The sequence below is a fragment of the Phoxinus phoxinus genome (assembly GCF_949152265.1).
Source record: "Phoxinus phoxinus genome assembly, chromosome: 18".
In the NCBI taxonomy this organism is placed as follows: Eukaryota; Metazoa; Chordata; class Actinopteri; order Cypriniformes; family Leuciscidae; genus Phoxinus; species Phoxinus phoxinus.
Genome location: NC_136893.1, coordinates 14316536 through 14338998, shown reverse-complemented (window position 1 = coordinate 14338998; position 22463 = coordinate 14316536). Strand labels below are relative to the sequence as shown.

The following is a 22463-nucleotide window of genomic DNA, read 5'->3' as shown; positions in this document are numbered from 1 at the left end:
TGATGACCAGGCAGCATAGAACACATTTTTAAGAATGAAGTACGCCTTTGCCTAAAACCAGTTCTGCCCCAGTCTTCGACGCGTTATGATAAACAACTCAACACTATAACGGAAGAAGCAATCTTACTTTCATAAATTAATGGAGAGCCCATTTACATGTAAGCCTAGTACTTACCCATGTGTAGAAGATCGAAATCTGACCATATCATACATCACTTGCTTTGAGATACTTTCTTTGGATTTCACCTGTTACCATATAGAGTAGACTGTAAAAAAAAAAGAGTTTAGGAAAAAGAGCAGGGCTTGTTGCATGCATACTAGCATGTTTAGCCTCAATCAGTCTTGATCACGAATTAAAGTGACACTAAAAGCTGATTGGCTTGACCTTGTTAGCCTTGATAATGATTGGTTGGTTACATATGCGGAAGCGGGTGAAATTTGGCTCCTTTTCGCATTTTTGTGAAGTGGAATCCAGGACGGCCGAACATTACACAACATTTGAAATCAGAAAAAAATATATAATAACAATAATAATAATTTAAAAGGCATTTTAAATTAAGACAATGACGTTGCGTCATTTGAATATCAATTTTCAATTGGACAGTTGATTAATGTGGGCGTCTTTATGCTCTCAGCCAACTCTGGCAATAATTTTGATGGGAATGATGGCCTGGACTAACGTTACACTGCGCAAGAAAGTACAGTATAGCTTTATACATACCAATTAAAACAATGACCGTATTACCATAGTTGTTACAGTTGGGTGTATGAATAAGTCCTATAACAGCATTGTACAGTCTCACTCCAGAGAATTTGTATTTTTTGGGGGGTGATAGCCGGTGCTGGTGCAGCACTTCAAACAAAGTACTGGAGCAAAATGGATTCCACTTAACGTTACGATCGGATTGTAATCAACCGCATATGGACACAGGTAATATTTATTTATTTTAGTGATCCGTTTTAAATGTATTTGTGCGTTTATTCTTAATTTTTTTTTTTAAAGCAATGACTGAGAATAATAAGTCTAAGTTAACGTTAATTCAATTGAGCTTTTCAAGCAGATTTGTGGTGTATCAAGTCACCAAAGCAAAGTGGACCATTCTTATTTGATTTTTTTAGAACATTGCAGCATTTATTATTCATTTATCCACACACTTCATATAGGCTATATATTTTAATGAATGTGCCCTCCTAATCTTTAATCAAAATAACTTATGGTAGCAACACTCTTCTCTGATGACGTGTTTACTGGTGCGAGGGCGGGAAACCTGTCACTCATCTGAGAATAAAATAAAGAAAAAAACTTTTTTATGTGAAGCCTACATATCATATACTATTGTGGACGCTAATGGCAGTCAATGTGTTTATTTTGTGATACTCATGGGCTTTAAGCAGAGCAAAGCGTGACACTTTACAAGCAAATGTTACAAGGTTAAGTGGATGGCAATATATTGTGTAAAGGAGTCCGAATCATGTTTAGAACACTACCATACTAACTTACTCATTCTATTTCTGAAGTAGCTATATAGTATGTATACAGTACACATGCAAATCTTCTGTATTAAATACCTGACATTACATTTGGAGAAATCACCAGTATGCAACAGCACTGCATACATGCAAGATCCAAATGCAATGCACTCAACTTGGCCTAATGAATGAACAAAAGTTATATCAGCTGATAAATATTTAATTTTATATACTTTATTTATACAATATTTTATGCCAAGAGTTATATTTTTATGCAAAATTGTATTAAACATGCAAAATTGTCTTTTTTATTTTAAATTGACTCATTGAATTAACATGCCGCATAGTGAGGTTGTGTGCTGTGACAATACTGTTTGAAATAATGCATACCGTTTGAAATAGTGTTGCATGTTTCACTTTTATTTTATTTTTTATACAATAACAGGCAGTACAGTAAGTAGTATTTTAGTAGTTCATAGCCTCAGACTTGACTTGTGCAGACCACATGGTCAGTCGGGTCCAGACTCACTACAGACCACAATCCATCCAGATGATCTGTGTTTGTCTATTTGTTTAGTGCCCTGAGAGACCAGAGAAAATACTGCATCTCTAGTCAAACCAATCAAACGTAGAAGACTTAAGCTGGGCTTTTTGTTTCGATGCACACTGAATGCGGCAATTTGCTAGGGAAATAATTGAGGTAGAAATTCCTGCCAAGCAAACAGTCTTACACCAGGTGTGAGAAACCGCTTCCTGTTTAGACTTGACACCTCCACGCACAACAACATCTGGCCATAAGCTGCCATCGTTGTGTGTTTGCTCTGTTCTCTCTTGGTGTTTGGCTTGTAGTACTTGGCTCCATGTGAAAGGATCGAAACACACAATTTTTCATTTATCACAATAAAGTGTTCAACTTTGGCCCTCGCTCTGATTCTTGTTCTGAACATTGTGTTGCTAAAGGCTCAAATCACTACTTCTACTATAATACACAACTTTTGCCCAGATTTTTAAAGTTTTTACCACCTGGAGTCATCAACGCTAGTTTTGCAGATATCGTGCTGTCGGGAGTTGATAGATTGTTTTTTAAGCTTCAGACTATCCAGTCAGAGGATATCAAAATGTTTGATATTTTGAGCCGTTTCTAAAGCACATGTTGTTTGTCGTGTGTGTTCTATCAACGAGGTACATGTTTCTGCATGAGTTTATTGTGTTCGGAACAACTTGAAAGTCTACAGTATGTGATTTTCTCGGTTACCATTAACATAGTTGGCAATTGTGTGATAACTTGTGTTTCAGATTTTTAAAGTCGTGTGTGTTGGTATTCGAGCATTAAGATCACTTAATGTTTTTGTAATTTTTTTCCTGACTCTGTGAGCTCATATATGATTTCTCTGATGCCCAATATGATTTTGGGCTGTCCCAGAAGAAAGATGACCAATCATGGCGATTTCTGTAGCCGTGGCTCCTGAATGGTGGTCCTTTGTCGTACAGTGAGAGAGGATCAGAGATGGTTGTTATCACGTTCTTGCAACCAAAGATAGCCTGCGATGAATTTATCATGATCATCTCACAGTGTGTTTGCTGCCATGACCTACAGTACGTCTACTGACTAGGCTAGCCAATAAAAATGCAACATGAAATGGCTTATTGATCAATGCGACATACCGCTAAAACTTAAAACTACTTACCTCAAGCTTAATTTGCAAAATTGGCATGCCAAGTTGGCCTCTTTTTCTTAGCCATGACCGCGTCCATACATATTCCCAAAGTGTGGGTCATCTTGCCCTATTTGTTTACCACTAGCGCATGCTGATGGCGTTTTATTCTTCTATGCTAACTTGCGTCGTATACTATGATTCAATAGGTGTCATCATCATACAGTCTACATACATGTCACACCCAAGTTTATTAGATCCATGTCGTACAGTGTGATTTGTAATGATCTTATAGGATTAACAGGCATTAGTCATTGTGATGCAGTCCAATACAGTACACCTGGGTGTTGTTTTATTGAAAACAGTGCTTATGAATATTCAAGCAAGTTTGCATATGGCTTTCGCTCAGTGTAGCAGTGGCATGGTGCCATTGACGAGCATATTGCTGTGATAAAAATGCCACACATCATCTTCGTGAGAAGTTGACTGGCATTATCATGCGGTTGGCACTGCAGGGGTGTTCTTTGGTGGCACGTCAAAGAGATTCTGGGTCACTGGCAGGAAAAGCTAGTTGTCAGAATGGTCAAAATATCATCTTTCACTTTTAGCTGACAGACAATGTGTTGCAGAGATGTTTGGAGAGAACCGAAGGATTAAGAAGAAAAATAAGGATGTGATTTTATTGTCTGTACAAGGCAGTTTGCTTTGCTTATAAGAAGAGTCAGAGATCACACATGGGAACAATCAGCTTGGCCAAAATCTCTTTATGGCTTACACTAGTCACTATTACACTAGTGTTGTAATACTTAGGAGTGGCATTAAAATAGAACCCACAAAGCTTTTAAAAATCCTTAAATTAAACAAATAGACATCTGACAGACATTATTGTAATTGCAACACACACCACTAGGAACAAACTGTAGCAACATCAGAAATAAGATCTGGACTTACAAGACTGAAGAGAGGTGCATTTTTCTTCTTAATAAATAAACACCAAATAATCAAATACAAAAAAATATTTAGTAGATTTATTTAGTAATTTAAAAGATGTTTTACAATCTGTATTGTAAAAAGCGCTAGGCTATAGAAATAAAGGTGACTTGACCCATTTGTGTATAGAGACTTTGGAAGAAATTCCATTCCATTATATATTAATTGAGGCACCAATTAATGGGGGAGGGGGGCGGTTCAGCGAAAAGAGGAGGCGTGTTCCGGCGCAAACGTTCCCTGGTGCTATTTTGCAGTTTCAGAAAACAATTCCGCCACAGACCAGGACAAACCTAGTCTAAAGACAGTGGCGCGTTATTCAGATGCTATTTTAAGTGCGCATGCTTGGCCATAATGTAGCGTGTGCACGAAGCGCATAAACGTTGCTTCTCTCATCTACACAGACGCAGCAGTTCATATTTTTGCAAACCATACATAATTACAAGTAAACATATTGTGGTGTCCATGAAGATGTGAAAAAATAGGCATAAATCTAGCTTACACATTTAACCAAATTATTCAGGCTATTTAATTGTAGTAATGACGGATCAAACCTGTTTTTCCCTGTTAGTGGCAAGACACATAGGTATATAAGGACATCTGACAAAGTGGGTTGTCCTTCAAGAAGGAAACAAAATTCTGAAGACTGCGAAATCACCTGTAGAGGTTTGAAATCTTGATATGGGCAATGGCTTACACTAATAACTATATAACATTAATCCAAGCAGCTATTCCCATTTGCAGTGTTCATTGCCAGCCCAGCAATGCCGTTCAATAAATCCACCTCAGAAACGTTGTTGAAATAAAAGATGAAAATCTCCGGTTTTTATTCCTTGGTTTCTGGTTTACAACAAAGAATGTGAGCTGAATAATACACTTATTCTAATTGTTACTGAAAATAAAAAGAAATAACTAGAAGTTATCAGTTATCAGTTATCAGTTATCAGGTAAGAAAACCATTTGCTTCCACAGCTCTCAAGATCTGAATCGCGTTCTGAGAATCAACATAATGTAGCCGGAGTATGCATACTCTTAAAGAGGCAGTATACTATTTTACCAAATCTTACAAACATATGTAAAATCCTATAAACACATGAATTCTAGAAAGCTTTTAACCTTTTAAGTATTATTTAACATTTTGTAACCATTACATGAACTACTAAAAGAAATTATTTACTTGTTTAACATTCATTCTTATTCACATTGCTATGAATTGTACTTTGGCCTCTACATACCCGACCCCTAATTGCCTTCTATCCTAGAAGCAATTATAACTTTAAATGTCTTTCTTTTGAGTAAAGCTCAGTAACAGTCCTTCTCATACTGCTTCTTGAAGTAAGCAGAGTTTAGTTATCGGCCTTTCAAGTTCGTTCGTCTTTGTCTTGACTCGAACCTTGCGGACCATTCCATGCTCGTCCTCCATAGTCTTAACGATTCTTCCCATTAGCCACGATCCCCTGGGGGCTGATTCGTCGACAATCAAGACTACATCGCCCGGTATGAAGTTCCGTGATGGATGGTTCCATTTCTGTCTTTTTTGGAGGTGAGGCAGATATTCCTTGGTCCAGCGCTTCCAGAATAGATCGCTCATATACTGGACTTGCCTCCATCGTTTACGCGCATAAGTATCATCCTTATGGAAGAGTCCTGGTGGTAAGTTGGGGTTAGTCTTGAGCAGAAGTAAGTGTTGTGGGGTAAGAGCTTCCAGATCATTAATATCATTGGATGGCATAGTAATAGGCCTACTATTCAGAATGGCTTCACATTCACAGAAGAACGTCTGAAGACCTTCCTCATCCAAGTTTTGTTCTCTCAGCGTAGCACCCATGATTTTCGTGATGGAGCGGATGATTCTCTCCCACACCCCTCCATGGTGGGATCCGGATGGTGGATTGAATAACCATTTGATGTCACGTTGGAGCAAGCTATCCTCAATTTGTGAAGTATTCCACTCCTTTATTGCCTTTCTGAGCTCATGATTAGCTCCAACAAAGTTGGTCCCATTGTCAGATCTCATCTCCTTCACCTGACCTCTTCTTGCAATGAAGCGACGCAGAGCTTGAATAAAAGAGTCTGTTTCCAATGATGTTGTCATTTCTATGTGGACCGCACGACATGCAAGGCAGGTAAATATCACCCCATATCTTTTTACAGATGATCTTCCACGTTTAATGTTGAATGGCCCAAATAGATCCACTCCCGTTCTGGTGAAGGGTGGTTCGTCTGGTACAACTCTGTTTCTTGGTAAGTCCGCCATCATTTGTGTGCCTGATGCACCATGTTGTCTTCGACAGATAATACACCGTGACAGCATTCTTCTGATTGACGAGTGAGCACCAATAATCCAGTACCTTTGACATACATGAGACAAGACATGATTACGTCCACTGTGTCCCAGCCGCTCATGTGAATCCTGGAGAATCAGATCAGCCACACGATGGTTTTTAGGCAGGATCATCGGGTGCTTGGCTTCGGCTGGCATGGATGCTCGACTGAGCCTCCCTCCAACACGAAGGATTCCCTCTTCAAGTCGTGGATTCAGTCTGAATATTCGACTACTCTTCTTGATGGAGTCCTTTCTCCGAAGAGCAGATATCTCCTCTTGGAACATACTTTGCTGACAATAACTGATGATATCCGTCTCAGCTTGTCGCAGATTGTCCACGGTCAGGTAAGTCTGTTTGAGACTCCTTTTGTAGTTCAACATCTCCCTGTTCACCCGTTGCTGATCACTGTACAATCCATTCATCTCCTTTCTCTTCCTTGACAGGTTTACCAGGGTTCTCTTGAGTCGCGTGAGCCACGCCACAGCTTTCTTGAGATGTATCCATGAAGAGTAGTATCGAATTAGTTGTTGCATTGCATCAGTGCTTTCTTTTGCCATTGTAGCATTGACAAGTACGCCCTTCTTGACCTCAGGATCTTCAGCCATGAGCTCTTCGTGGAGATCGTGCTTATCTGGCCATTCCCTTTCAGGTTTACTGAGGAAGACAGGCCCTGCAATCCAAACTTCATTCTTCATGAAGACGCTCACTTTTTGTCCCCTGGAGGCGCAATCAGCAGGATTCAACTGAGTGTTGATGTAGCTCCATTGTTGCACTTTTGATGCTTGCAAGATTATGGCAATCCTGTTCGCCACAAATGTCTTAAATCTGATGTTCTCATTTGCTAAGTACTTGAGTACAGCAGTACTGTCCGTCCAAAACTTGGAATCTGACAGTGGCAACTGTAGTTCTTTCTTCAGCATAACATCCACCTTCACAGCTAAGGCAGCTGCCGTCAGCTCCATTCGTGGGATAGTTGGTGGTTTAAGGGGTGCCACCCTTGCCTTTCCTATGACAAATGAGCAGTGTATTTGGTTTCTACTGTTTTTCTGGACTAAGTAAGTAACAGTACCGTAGCCTGTTTCGCACGCGTCACAAAAATGATGCAGCCGAGCTTGCACTGCTTTCCCAAACTCAGGTGGCTTAAAGCACCGATCCACTCCAAAGTCAGTGAGCTGTTGAAGTTCTTCAGTCCACTCTGTCCATTGTTGTGCGAAATGCTCTGGCACAGTGTCATCCCAGCCTGTTCTTAGTCTACACAATTCTTGCAAGATGTTTCTAGCAGGCAGAATGACTGGCGACAACATTCCCAGTGGGTCGTAAACTGAACTCATCGTAGACAAGATACCTCTCCTGGTGAGAGGCTTCTGCTCTATGTGCACATGGAACTTGAACTGATCTGACCGTATACACCACTGTACTCCCAAAGCTCTCTTGATGGCGAGTGAATCCTGGTCAAGATCGAGATCTTTGACTTCTGTTGCCCGGTCCTCCAGTGGAATGTTTAACAACACATTTCGATTGTTCGTTGTCCATTTTGTCAGCCTAAAACCTCCTGTTTGACAGATGGCCTTCAAGTCTTGGAATAGTCTGACTGCTTCTTGTTCAGTGGCAACTGATCTTAAACAATCGTCTACATAAAAATTATTTAAGACTGTATCCACTACTGCAGCATCAAACATGTTCTTGTTGTTCTCGGCACACCTTCTCAACGCATAACTCGCGCAACTTGGTGAGGAAGTGGCTCCAAACAAGTGTACCTCCATTCTGTACTCTTGCAGCTCTTTTGAGGTGTCGCCGTCCGGCCACCACAAAAACCTGAGAAGGTCAGCATCTTCTGGTGGGACTTTGACTTGGTGAAACATCGATTCCACATCCGCCATGACTGCGACTCGCTCTTGACGGAATCTAGTCAAGACACCAATCAGACTGCTTGTCATGTCAGGCCCTTGCAGTAATTGTTCATTGAGTGTGGTTCCTTGATATGCAGCACCACAGTCGAATACCACTCGCATTTTATGCTTTTTAGGGTGGTAAACACCGTGATGCGGAATAAACCACACCTTTCCATCATTCCGTTTTAGTTCTTCTTCTGGGACCTTTACAGCATAGCCCTTCTTTATCACATCATTCATGAAGCTGACATAGTCCTCTTTGAACGTCTGCTTTCTCTGAAGCTTCTTTTTCATGTTGAGCGCTCGTTGCTCTATCATTGCTCTGTTGTTGGGCATTTTCACATCTTTGTTCTTCAACGGCAGACCAATAGAGTAGTGGCCGTTGACCAGCTTTGCCGATTTAGAGACTCTGTCCATAAACAGTTGGTCTTCCTTAGACATCTCCAACTGCTCTCCTTGAGCATTCTCAGGAAAATCATACTTGAATTGCTGAGTCCACAAATCTTCGAGTCGAGCCACTGAGATCCGATTCATCTGAATCTGCGGGTATCCGTTCTTTGTCCAGCTTCTGATGTTATCACGCAGCGGTCCGTTTACTGTCCATCCCAACGCTGTGCGTACTGCATACGGCCCATCGTTGACACTGCGGATTACCTCTTCTGGCTCCAAAGCCTTTGCCACATCAGTCCCAATCAGAAGACCGATATCAGCATTGATCGAAGGAATTCGTACACCTCGTAGATGTGGCCACCTATCCACGTCTTTTTGGGTTGGAATGTTCTCTTTACTTGCGGGTATAACCTTTTGTGCGAAAACACCTGTAAGTTCGATAAAGTCATCACCTTCTAGGCTACTCACTTCTAGGTCTGATACAGCTTTGCATGAGACTGTCTTTTGGTCTCCCATAGTAGTGAGTAGGATGTTCACATTTTTCCCTTGCAAGTGAAGGTCGTTAGCCAGCTTGTTAGTACAGAAGGAGGCGTTACTCCCTGGATCCATGAATGCATAACAAGTCAGCACCTTGTTGCCTTTCTTCGCCTTTACTCTCACGGGAACGATGGCGAAGACACTACCTGTACCCCCGACCCCAGTCTGAGAGCATGCTTCCCCTGCATCCACGAATCCACTGACAACGGTTTGCTCTCCCTTTGGAGACTCCTCTTTTTGCTCCTCATGTGAAGCTTCTTCCCTTGATAAGTCTTTAAATTTTTGCTTTATGTGTAAGAGCGTAGGGTGTGTCGCTGAACATATCTGACAGCTCTTCTTTTCTTCACAGGCATTACTCATGTGTCCTCTTATAAGACAACTGAAACAAAGTCCTTTGCTCTTAAGGAATTCAAGCTTTTCTTTGTGCAGCTTTCTTTGGAGCTTCTTGCACTGTTCCATGGTATGATCTCCCTGACAGAAGATACAAGGTTTCATGAAGGCTTTGTCCATGTTTGTTCCCTTCTCTTGAGCTTTCTTGTTTCCGACACCAGCTGCATATTTCTCAGCTTTCTGTTCTTTTAATTCAGTGGCTAAAGTTGTAATGTTTTTCTTTCCACTTGACCTTTCAGTCTGGCGCTTAGTTTGTCCTAAGATTTCACCAAACACAGGGTGTGAAGCCATTTCAGCCTGTGTGTTGACAAATGACACTACGTCTTTGAACTTTGTCCGCCGATCTTGCTTCTTCTGAATGTCTATGGCAACACTCCTGAATCTCTCTCTCAGCCTGTATGGAAGCTTTGAGATGATCGTGCGCATGTTAGCAGCATTTTCCATCTCTTCTAAGTACTCCAGATCCGACATCGCATTATTGCAGTTTGTCAAAAAGAGGGCGTATGCTTCAAGTGCCTTGATGTCATCTGCTTTAATGGCAGGCCAGTTTAAAGCCTTATCAAGGTATGCCATGGATATCTTATATTTATCACCAAAGCGTTCCTTTAGCAGTCTCTTGGCTTCAGGGTATCCTTGATCTGGATCCATATGAAAACAGCTGCGCACTAAGTCATTAGGTTGTCCATTTGTGTGCTGTTCTAGATAGTAAAGCCGATCTTTGCTGTTTTCAGTCTTGCTTTCTATGCGGTGCTCAAAGGCTCTCATGAATAGACGATATTCTAATGGATCTCCTTTGAAAACTGGAATGTTCGGTGATGGCAATGTAGATAGCCTTTGCTGCTTTATTAAGCTTTCAGTGATGTCATTTTGTCGTTGCATGACGGTAACCAGATTATCTGTGTGATCATCTGAAGTGACAGGAGCTCGTATCGCGCCTGCGCCTCTTTCACTAGTGTGGTTATGCCAAGTTCCACTGCTATATACACTTCTCTTACTGTGGCTGACATCACGTTTCCTTGTCGCAGACGTGGCTATTTCCACCATACTGCCCTTGGTTCTACTTGACACATCTGAACATTCATATTTCCTTATCACGGCTAATCGTGCATCCGTTGCAGCGAGCTCTGCTTGCAGCTCCAACTGTTCTTTTTCAACCTTGAGCTGTAGTTCCTGTTCATCCAAAGTCTGTCTTTTTCTTAATGTATCTGATTTGACTAACAGAGCAGCTCTCTCTAATTCAACCTTTAAGCGCTCAGCATGCGCTGACGAAGTTGCAGAAGTAGTCGAAACAGACTTCGATTTTCTAGACTTACTGGTGGCTGACACACTATCTTCAGGATGTATCTGCTCATTAACCTTGTTAGCCTCTTCTCTGCGTAGTATTGCATCCTGTAGCCATGCATTCACTTCTTGCACAAATTCTCTGTGCTCATTATTTCTTGGCTCAAACCAATCCCTTTGATCTGTGTTCAAATTCTCTATGCATTCAATCTGGCAGAATAAGTCTTTAACGTCAGCATTTATTTTACTGAATTCCTTTATCTGTGTTTCATACTTTGTCAACAACTCCTTTGTTATGATTTCCACATTTGCATCATCATCCATTAAAGCATGCAATTCGTTTTTTCTCGCAGTAAGTTGTCCTAAAATAGCTCTTCTGGAGCTCATTTTAGTTTTCAAACTATATTCCAATGCTTTAAGTGTTGGTTTAACCACTCGCTTTTCCTCAATTGGGCTTACCGTGGCTTCTGTTCCTGTCTCCGTCATGATTGCTTTGATATTCATACAGTTCGTTTTTTTTTTTACTTTTTCCGTCACGCAGCAGCAATGACAAACTCGTTAAGTCCGTTAGCAATCCACTTATCACTCACCAGCCACGAGCACAGCGCATGATCAGTCAGTCCCTCGTCGAAACTTTCATTAATGTTCCACTTGCCGCAAACCTCTCGGCTCGATGTCCAATGTCAAGCGGGTTTTCTTACTAATGTAGAGGTTTGAAATCTTGATATGGGCAATGGCTTACACTAATAACTATATAACATTAATCCAAGCAGCTATTCCCATTTGCAGTGTTCATTGCCAGCCCAGCAATGCCGTTCAATAAATCCACCTCAGAAACGTTGTTGAAATAAAAGATGAAAATCTCCGGTTTTTATTCCTTGGTTTCTGGTTTACAACAAAGAATGTGAGCTGAATAATACACTTATTCTAATTGTTACTGAAAATAAAAAGAAATAACTAGAAGTTATCAGTTATCAGTTATCAGTTATCAGGTAAGAAAACCATTTGCTTCCACAGCTCTCAAGATCTGAATCGCGTTCTGAGAATCAACATAATGTAGCCGGAGTATGCATACTCTTAAAGAGGCAGTATACTATTTTACCAAATCTTACAAACATATGTAAAATCCTATAAACACATGAATTCTAGAAAGCTTTTAACCTTTTAAGTATTATTTAACATTTTGTAACCATTACATGAACTACTAAAAGAAATTATTTACTTGTTTAACATTCATTCTTATTCACATTGCTATGAATTGTACTTTGGCCTCTACATCACCTTTACCATCATGTAAGTTGCATGCGCCTGGCAAATCCGCAGTTATAATAGTAATCCGCCATGGAACAAGCGCGCCTGCTCTTAAAGGGAATGTGAGATGACGCTCCGATTGGTTTATTGCACGTTACGCCCAAACCACACATATGAGTAATGTAGCTACTTCAGACCAACCCATTTTAGATTTGCGTCGGGCGCAAGAGTCATTTATCCCGCCGGTATAATAGCAACAGTGCCCGAGATCCGCCCACAAAGTTACTTGCGTTTCACGTTTGATACTTGTTTTTCAGATCGTTAAAATAGGGCCCTACGTGTTCAGTCTATAGTGCGTCGTTTTTCTTTACAAAATGACATCCCCAAAGTTCCAACTACTGGCCTGGCAGAATTATACAGCATTTTTAATCGTTTTGCGGATCCGTGTGTTTTGATGGTGTCATCTGTAGGAAAAATGTATTTAGTTCTTCTTTGCTATTTAAGCACTAAAGTGGCTCAGCAATATTGTAATCTTTTACAGTCAAGCTTTGTTGACTCTGAGAGAGCGATGCAGACTCATGAATTATTATAGGCCTATATCCTTTAGCAAAACAAAGGCAAACCAGAGAACTTTTTTGAAAATCCCTGTGTATGCTTGTATTTTTTATAAGAACTGTTTGAATGACGAGGCCTGGTTTGAATCCTTTGGTAGTAAAGTGCATTTCCAATAGACTGTAGGGCAAACACTGCAGCTGAACATGATTCAGCAAAATCTGCTGCTTCTCCAGTATTTTTTCCCCACATTAACTAACCCACATTACAATCAATCATCACTATGTGAATAAAGTAACAACCCCCCATCATAGCGAGACTAGAGGGAATATTGCTAATCTGAATTTAAAACACTAATTGCAACAGTTAGCCTATGCTTTGACTGGCTTGGTGCTGAATAAAATGTTTTCTCTGAGTTAGCTAAAGGGGTCATGAATTGAGAAATAAAATTTTCCTTGATCTTTTGACAAGAGGTTTTTGTACAAGTTTTAGAACTCAAAACATTGTTGGTAGTTTAAAAGCAGCTTTTAATGAAACCACCAAGTTCAGAAATCGACTAGGTTCGGATTATTTCGTCATAGTGTGATGAAAAACTGCCTTGGCAGATGATCAACGCCTACTTCTAGATATCATTGCTTCTTTAGCCCCGCCCACAGGTTTGCGCATGTCATGTAGTAGTAATTACGAGACTGAAGCAAGCAAACACGGGATCACAAAACGATAAAGATGCCTCTGAGGATTTCAAGAGGTTTTGAAGTGCCAAATTGTGGAAAAACAGTCTTTGCATGGCCTTTCTTGTGATCCTAATATTAAAGGCCATGTTGCTGGTTAAATTTTTCAATGAATTTGTGCAATTTGCTTGTTGGTAATGAACATTTAAACTGTTATCCATTGTATTTTATGTTGTTGGGTATCACAAAACGGAATATAATACGAAAAAGTAGGTACTATCTTACAGCGCCAACGATTCTCCTTTCCGCCACAATGCATTGCATGACGTCACCTTGGGGAGAGAGTTTACCAAAGCCCGCCTTGAGAGCGTTGAGAGCGACTAGAGAGACGAGTAGTAGACGAGAGTATTCAGATAGCGCAGATTATAGAACATGATCATTGTCTATACAACACATCTATAGTCACCTATAACTGTTTAAGTTGGTTCACTTCGTGAAAAAAGTAAACAAACAATTAACATACTCGTGCGTGCTGGCTTGAAGGGGACCATGATCCTGTCTGAAATGGGTGTTTGCTATCTTCAGCACAAACGGATTCAGGCAGCATGCATTCAGCATTCAGTCACATCTGGTCGCGGGGTGAGCTCCTCGACCAGCGACCAAAACGCACTCACTCACTGCCCTACTACAGCACAAGCTTTCCAGCGCAGTTTCCACGGGACGGCACCGCCGGCGCGAGCACCTGCCAAACACCGCGACAGACGCGCAGCGGCTACGTTTGCAACAACATTTTCACCGGAGAAAGAGAAACGCCCATATAGCTAGCACGATGCCTTCTATTTATAGATGACAAAGACAAAGTTTACCAGTACACTATGACAAAGGCTACCGGTAACGTTACTTATCTGAACTAACGTCATGATCACCGCCACTATAAAGAAAACGTTGATTTTTCACTCGGTGCTATTCAATGACAGTAAAAAAAAATATGTGTCGTTATCTCATTGCTGCGTTGCTAAATGATAGCAGCTCACCAGGACACTTCACCAACTCTCCACTCATTCTCCTCGGACCGTGCATTTCATTGGCTTTGACGGCCATCAGGCTACCTTTCCTCCACTTCTCCCCAACGTGACGTCATCGCCGAATTGCGTGAAAAAAACCGTTAATACCAAAACCGTAAAAAACTGTTATTTAAGACCATTTTTGAGACATTTTAAAAATGATATACATATCTTGAGTGATTTATGTACCCATTAATCGACAGTGGTGGTTAACCTGCAACATGGCCTTTAAGAAAGTGTGGATAAACTTTATTTTTAATGAAGTTCCAGTCCGATTGTGTTCGTTCGCTTATTTTTGCCGCGACACAGTTTGATGTATGCTTTTCAGAGAGCCTGAAAATAAAAGATGATGCAGTGCCGAGTGCCGACTATATTGGATCCCACAGTAATGTCGCAAGACAAAACTGTGAATATAGTTGTGATGTGCTTTTATTTCCTTTGCTTTGGTATTCATGGGGTTAATGCGTTGGATTATCGGATACGGAGGAAAGCACGTAGAGAATGCTGCTTTTGTGATTGTTTTGATCAAAGCAATTTGCTGTAATCCTGAATAAAAGCTTCTGCGCGTCATCAACACGACACTGCAAATATGTTTTTCACTTTATCGAAAAGGATGAATGATGAATAGCCTCTAAGAAGGACAGTGCTACAAACGATGGTTTATTCATTTATAATTCTGTTTACAAGAAACCTTGCAAATCATCCGTTGTCAATTATGACTGTGATAACTTGAAGTACTTAAACTTTATTTGCCACAACCAAGACGTATACTGTATGTCCAAACAAATGTATACATAAATGTTTAATATTGTTGGCAAATGTTTTAACTATGGAACGAGATATTTTGCAACATTGGAAGTTTTCAAAATGTAATGACGGGCAACAGAATAACAGGATTCAGAATAGCCTATTGCAACTAAATTATGATTTCTTTCTAATGTAAAAATCTTGATAACATTATAAGTAGTAGACCTCATAGAATATTATAAAAGAAAAGAAAAGTGCAGTTCATGACTCCTTGTTTTTATACCTTTTGTGGTGACATGTTTGTGGGCAGGAGTGAGCTGTTGTTGTGATGTTAAAAGCCCTCGAGCTGAGACAGATGCGGATGGTTTGTTACCTGAATTTCAGAAGTGGTGTCCGCGGCGTCTTTTTTGCTTTACATCAATCCACAGACTGTATTACTTTCTTGCATTGTGAAGTGCGGCGATAGTTTTCCCACAAATGTTGAACTCCTACGCTTGTTTCAAAGTAGACTGAGTGATTTCGCTGGGGTGATATTTCAGTTTGAATTATATTTCTCAAATGAGCTTGACTGTAATGGGCTTTATGTGGGCTGACTTCATTATGTTACCAGAGATAGAGTGGGTGGGTAGGACTTCAGTCTAAGCTGAATATAGGACGATATTTGTTTTATTGGATGTATAAAAATCATAGCCACAAATCAGACTGTTAAGACCATGTAAGTGTTTAAAAATGGAAAGGAAGTGGTTAAACTTATTCAGTTTAGACAACCTTTACTGCGTGTGAACTGAAGTTGATCGCGTTGATAATGTATTAAAAGTTATTTACAGAGCAATTGTCTAAAGTAATAATTCACACCATTGTGCATTGCCAATAATGTATGGTTATTGTATAAATTATTCCCAAATGAAAAACCTGTATTTTAAATAAACTTTCAAAATCTATGGCTATTGTGGTATAAAAATTAAGGACCATGCACAGTGTCATTAAAAGGAGAGTATTTCTACAAATATATCAGTGCAACCACAGATTCCACACCCTGTCATTTTCCAGGAATAGATGGACTGGTAGTGAAATTACAGCTTTTGAAAGGTTGGAAATTTATGCACTGTCAGTTTAGAACTGGAAGCGACAGTAAGATTTTTAATGCTTGTGCGTGTCAGAATGATGTTCATATTAGTAACATCATTACTCATCTCCGTTTCAAGATGTTCAGATGAAAGTTGTTACCATTTGTTTATTCAAGGTTAACTGTTTTAACTTTTTTGGGAGATACTGTACTTTCCAGTTGATTTTCCAGTGTACATTTTTGCAGTGAGTATCAAGTCATTTTAATGAATAACATGAACTTAACATGTAAATATAATTAAAGCTGCAAGCAGCGATTGCGGGCCCAAGCCGGTGGCACCGCCACCCTGGTGCCTTTAGTTGCACTAAAGGCACCGGGTGGCGGTGCTACCGGCTTGGGCCCTCCATCGCTGCTTGCAGCTTTAATTATATATATATATATATATATATATGCTTGGAAACATCACAGTGGAGCGGTGCTTACTGTGAACGGTACGAACTGTACAACTGACAATAAACAGAGCAGTGTAATTTTTTTATGTTAGGTTGACTATTTTATTATTAAATTTTATTAAGGCTATAATGAACATGCTGCGATGTGAAGATTGGAATGCTGTGTGTGTGTGTGTTTGTGTGTGTGTGTGTGTGTGACACACACACACACACACACACACACACACAGAATGGCAGAGAGACAGAGAGAGACACAATCCACATTCAAACCACAATATCTGACTTTCTGTTGGTCGGAGCTAATGACTGTAAATTAGAAAGTTGTTCGGCTTGATAAGATCAATATACACGCTGAGTTTTGTAACTGTAGGTAAAACTATAACTAAGTTATAACACACTTTATGCATCCTTTTTTAATCATAAATTTGTTTCCTCGCCACGGCCAAACCGTTCGAGATATCAAAAATCCCCTGGCAATTTATCATCTTCCATGTCTTGACTTCATGCTGACCGAGTTTCGTGGTCATCGGATGAATTCTCTAGGAGAAGTGTTTCAAATGCGAGAGCAAGCGTTCTCCAATCAACCCGTAATAGCCGACTTCCTGTTGGGCTGGCGTAAAACTTGACCCAGGGAAAGTTGTTCGGCCCGATTAAATCTATATGTGTACCGAGTTTCATATTAATTCATGCAAGCGTGTTTGATATACGGACAAGTGTTCGAATCCCATTCCAGGGGGCGCTGTCGAGCCCCCCTGCCACGCCCGGGTACCAGCTTCAGCCTGGCCCTAATGGCCGCGGGTTCTGACCCGTGTGCAAAATTTCATGAGTTTTCGAGCACATTAAGGCCCTCAAAAGTGCCAGAGATTTTGCACACAGCAGAGAAAGGGTTAAACTAAACTAGCCCCCCTCCTCACACACACTCACACACACAGAGGGGCAGAGGGAAAATGCTCCAAACAGTACACATTCAAACCAAAATATCTGACTTCCTGTTGGTCGGAGCTAATGACTGTAAATTAGAAAGTTGTCCGGATCGAAGAGAAGAATATACGTACCAAGTTTGGTTACTGTAGGTAAAACTAATACCCCATTTTCGACTAAAGGTGGCGCTACTGAGCCCCTTACCACACCCGTTTCTGAAACTTCGCACATGTCTATTACACAATAAATGTCAAATGCATGTTGAGTTTCATGCAATTTGAAGCATGTTAAGAGCCTCAAATGCATCCAAAAAGAATATAAAAGTTTAAAGCGTTGCCATGGCGACAGTATTAAAGATATCAATAATCCTTTCACAGGTCTACATCTGTCGTGTGTTTACATTATACAGATGAAGTTTGAAGCAAATCGGGTAAAAATAAGAGGGTGATTTCAAAGCATTTTGAAAGTGACACACTTCCTGCTGCCAGTTGGTGGCGCTATAACGTTGACTCACAATAGTCACATCCATGTGATCGGCCTCTTACAGCGAACACACTGCTGAAGTTTCATCAAGATCAATTAATGTATGAGGATGTTATAACACACTTCCTGTTTCCAATATTCGCCATAAATTTGTTTCCTCGCCACGGCCAAACCGTTCGAGATATCAAAAATCCCCTCGCAACTTTTCATCCTCAATGTCTTGACTTCATGCACACCGAGTTTCGTAGTGATTGGTTGAATCGTCTAGGAGGAGTATTTTAAATTCCATTGAATGCGTTTTTCTAACTACCCCAAATAGCCGACTTCCTGTTGGGCTGGGGTAAAAAGTCAGAGCATGAAGGATATATGAACCGATGAGATCTATAAGTGTACCGAGTTTCATATTATTTCATGCAAGCGTGTTTGATTTATGGACCAAGTTTTCGGACCCCGTTCCAGGGGGCGCTGTCGAGCCCCCCTGCCACGCCCGGGTACCAGCTTCAGTCCGGCTCTAATGGCCGCGGGTTCTGACCAGTGTGCAAAGTTTCAAGAGTTTTTGAGCACGTTAAGAGACCCAAAAGTGGCAAAAACCTTGAAAAAAAAATTATTATAAAGAAGAATAACAAAAAACCCTTAGAAGAACAATAGGGCTCTGCGCCCTTTCAGGGCTTGGGCCCTAATTACAAGCATTGTCAAATTGTAATGATTCAAATTAGATCAATTATATTTAAGTTAATTTACCTATAATTTATTAAATTTTTATTATTGAATAGGCCTACATCTTATTTCTATAAAACATCTCCGTTTTATTTTTATTATTTTAAATTAATTAATTTAGCAATAGCATACATCATATCATCTTACCTCAAATTTGAATTTTAATTACCGGTATTTCATCATTCACTCACCCACATATCATTTCAAACTTGTAAGACTTTCGCTCATCTTCGGAATACAAATGAAAATCTTTTTGATGAAATCTGAGAGCTTTAACCCTCCATTGGTATAATGCAACTGACACTTTGACGCTTCAAAAAGTTCATAAAATGATCTTAAAACTAATCCATATGAATTGAGCGATTTAGTCCAACTTTTCTGAAGAGACTACATTGCTTTATACGATGAACTGATTAAATTTAGGCTTTTATTCACATATAAACATTTATCAGCAGCGAACATAAACAGATACTCAACCTAACCTGCTTGACACGCAAAAAAAAAAAAAAAAAACTCTTGCAGAAGCTCAAATCTGCTGCGTAACACAAGAATTAACCTCATTGGTTCTTACTGAAGCTCAAACGTGCTGCGTAACACACGAGAATGAACCTCATTGATTCTTGCAGAAGCTCAAACATGAGAATGAACCTCATTGGTTGTCACGTGTCAATTTGTGTTCAGAAGATGAAGGAAAGTCTTACAGGTTTGTAATGACATGATGAGGGCGAGTAATTATTGACAAAAGAATTAATGACAAAATTTTCATTTTTGACTGAACTATCCATTTAAGCCTCTATATTTTAGAAAAATGTAAGTTGCTATCAGGTTTCTAGGACTACAACTACCATAAGAGTGTGAGTTTACATCCTCAATGAGTCTGACTGCTGTTGTAGTCCCTATCATCTTCTTAGCAACTTTTTTTTAAGTGGCTGTAAAATTAACTTTTGAAGTGTGATTTAAGTAATCTTGTATTCCAAAACCTGAAACTATCTTGAAATAATAAATGTATAGATTTCAGATTGTTGTTTTCTCATAAATCACGTTCAAATCAACAATAGCTTTAAAATGCTATTCTTTTCGGGGTTTGGGACTACAAACTGCTAACATCTGTGTATATTCATATGAGAGTAAATGCAAAGATTCATCTGTTCACTCCATCTGTAATCCCGTAGAGCGGTTCTGTTGTCCGAATTGGCGCAATCTCTCCAAGGGGTGGCGTTTTACACACGCTTTTCTCTCGTGCGCTTGAAATCACCCCCTCCGTCGCTCTTATCAGCAATTCAGATTGCATGCAAATGCCCTGTGAAGGGAGCGTCATTCTGAAAGGAGAGCGAGTGTGTGCGCGAGGGGGGGTGAGCAGCGGCATTCCTCGTTCCTCTCTCTATTCTTCTCTGTCTGCCGGCTGATGCTCGCGCGTTCACTCAGCGCAGATATGAGTGTAGATCGCAGTGAAGTTTGAAGAACACCGAGAGCGGCGCGCGGTCGTATTATTATTTATATCAAACTTGCTGCAGAACTCGTCCGGCGTTTGCATTAAGACTTCGTAACTTTCTCTTTTATCCGTTTGGTTTGACCATGGGCTCTTTCCGCAGAAAGACGTTTTATTGGCCCGTTTGGTCATTTGCTGTTGTTTTTGTGCTTTTGAGTCAGCGTTGTCATGGAAGATGTCCAGAAAGAGAACTGGAAAAAAGAGAAGAAGAGGCGAATGTAGTTTTAACCGGGACTGTAGAGGAAATCTTGAACATGGATCCAGTGCACAACACTTATTCCTGTAAGGTAAGACTTTGCGCACCAGCCACTCTTTACATGAATCAAAGTGAAAGTAACTAAGGTAAATATGTACTTCATAACACATCATATCGCAAGTCTATGCTTATACGTGAATATCTGTTGTCACTGTGCAACTGTGTTGCAATATCACCTTTTAGACATAGACAAAAGCTACCAGTCCAATATTTCAGTAGTCCTGGTCAGAAACTTGCAGCATATCATGGGAACATGTAAAATGCTGTCTAGATGGCCACATCAGCCATTGTAAATAAAAGGGATATTTGTTAAACTGTTCCTAATGGGTTTATCTTATGTGAGGACATTGGTTCTACTCAGTTAATGAAAAATGTCAACCCATGTGCAGTCCTACTTTGATCCACCTGTAATTTGAGCTTTCATACACGAGCAACCTGAACCTCAGCCTTTGCTGTGACTTGATGTCCTTTCAAGCTCTATTAGTGCTTCGGGTTCAATTATATTCAATTATCATATAATCATCGACTTGCTTTGTTAGAAGTAACAGAACGTGGTTACGCATTTCAGTCTTGCAAAAACGAATCACTAGGACATAAAAAGTGTGAAGAGTAATCTGAAATTGCTGCCCTTATACCATAATTTCATATTGAGATATGTCACTACAAAGCTTAGACAACTAGTGAAAAATGCTTACTTTTTGCATTTTTAAAAATTACAAATATATGAGCATAACAATTTGAGTAAAAAGTTGCATTGAAAAATATACATGAATTTCTTAAAATTTGGATTTAATGACAGCAGAAATTGAACTCCACATATTTGTGTAAAACCTGTTGTCCATTATTGAACATCTGATCTGACCACGCAGGAGTTCATGAATTTGCTTAGATTTAATATGAAACCTATAGTGCAGAATCTCTGAAAATATTTCTTTTTCATTCCGCATCACAAATTTTCATATTATTTAAAATATTTATGTGCTCTCTCATTTTTTGACCCCTGCTGAGGCACATACGAATCAGAAACGTATGATGGTGCAGAGTTAAATTGCAGAGCTTTATGCAGCCGGCGGTAGGTGGCCGCTCTGGATTGTGCAAGAGTGACCTTGATCTGCAGGAAATGGTGTTTTCTTAATCTCATGTTGTCTTTCCCCCATCTGAAGGTCAGGGTTTGGCGCTACCTGAAAGGCAAGACCATGGTGAACGGAGAGGTGCTGCTGGACGGAGGAAACAAGGTCATGATCGGCGGCTTCGGGGACCCCCATATTTGTGACAATCAGGTGGCCACCGGAGATACCCGCATTTTCTTTGTCAACCTGGCCCCTGAGTACATGTGGCCGAACCACAAGAACGAACTGATGCTCAACTCAAGCCTGATGAGGATTACTCTCCGCAACTTGGAGGAGGTAGAGCACTGCGTTGAAGGTAAAAACGCTTTCCTGACTCAGCATAAGCTGTAACTCACGTCTGCTGGCCGTGCAGAGATTTGAGAGTTAGAAAGCTCCTGTGGTGGTGATGGTAGTCCTGATTGCAAAAGCAGGTGGTGTTTTCTGCTCTTACTGCATCTTCATTCTACCTAATGAAGCGGTGCATGTTTTGCGACATTACATTAACCATTTACATTATATTAATACAGCAGTCATGAAACTTTTTAAAATTCTTTTCTCAAATTTTTTCTCATTGAATTTCTTGGGCCCGGGGCCTTAAAAGCAAAGCATATCATGTGTGCCGTGACTAGCCATCAGTTGCTGACAGTCAGTGGCTGTGCTCTCGAAGGGTGTGTCTGTTCACTAACTGTGCACCTGCAGGGCCTTTGACTAATCTGAGTGAAAGTCCAAACCTCTACCTTTCCTTGAGGGAAATCA

At 40.2% G+C, this 22463-nt stretch overlaps 1 protein-coding gene across 6 annotated transcripts in view; it reads left to right on the top strand.

Moving 5' to 3' along the window:
• Positions 1 to 626: 626 nt before the first annotated feature.
• The window catches only part of agrn (agrin), a 272520-nt gene continuing 250683 nt past the window's right edge, over positions 627 to 22463 (top strand). For 4 of the 6 annotated variants that reach the window (XM_079588148.1, XM_079588147.1, XM_079588146.1 and 1 more), the window contains exons 1-2: positions 20170 to 20629; positions 21762 to 22023. In XM_079588148.1, coding sequence (XP_079444274.1) covers positions 20429 to 20629; positions 21762 to 22023 — 463 coding nt within the window. In that variant the 5' untranslated portion in view covers positions 20170 to 20428. Of the gene's footprint in view, positions 932 to 20169; positions 20630 to 21761; positions 22024 to 22463 lie in introns of those variants that run through there. The other 2 variants (XM_079588149.1, XM_079588150.1) reach the window with 2 other exon arrangements.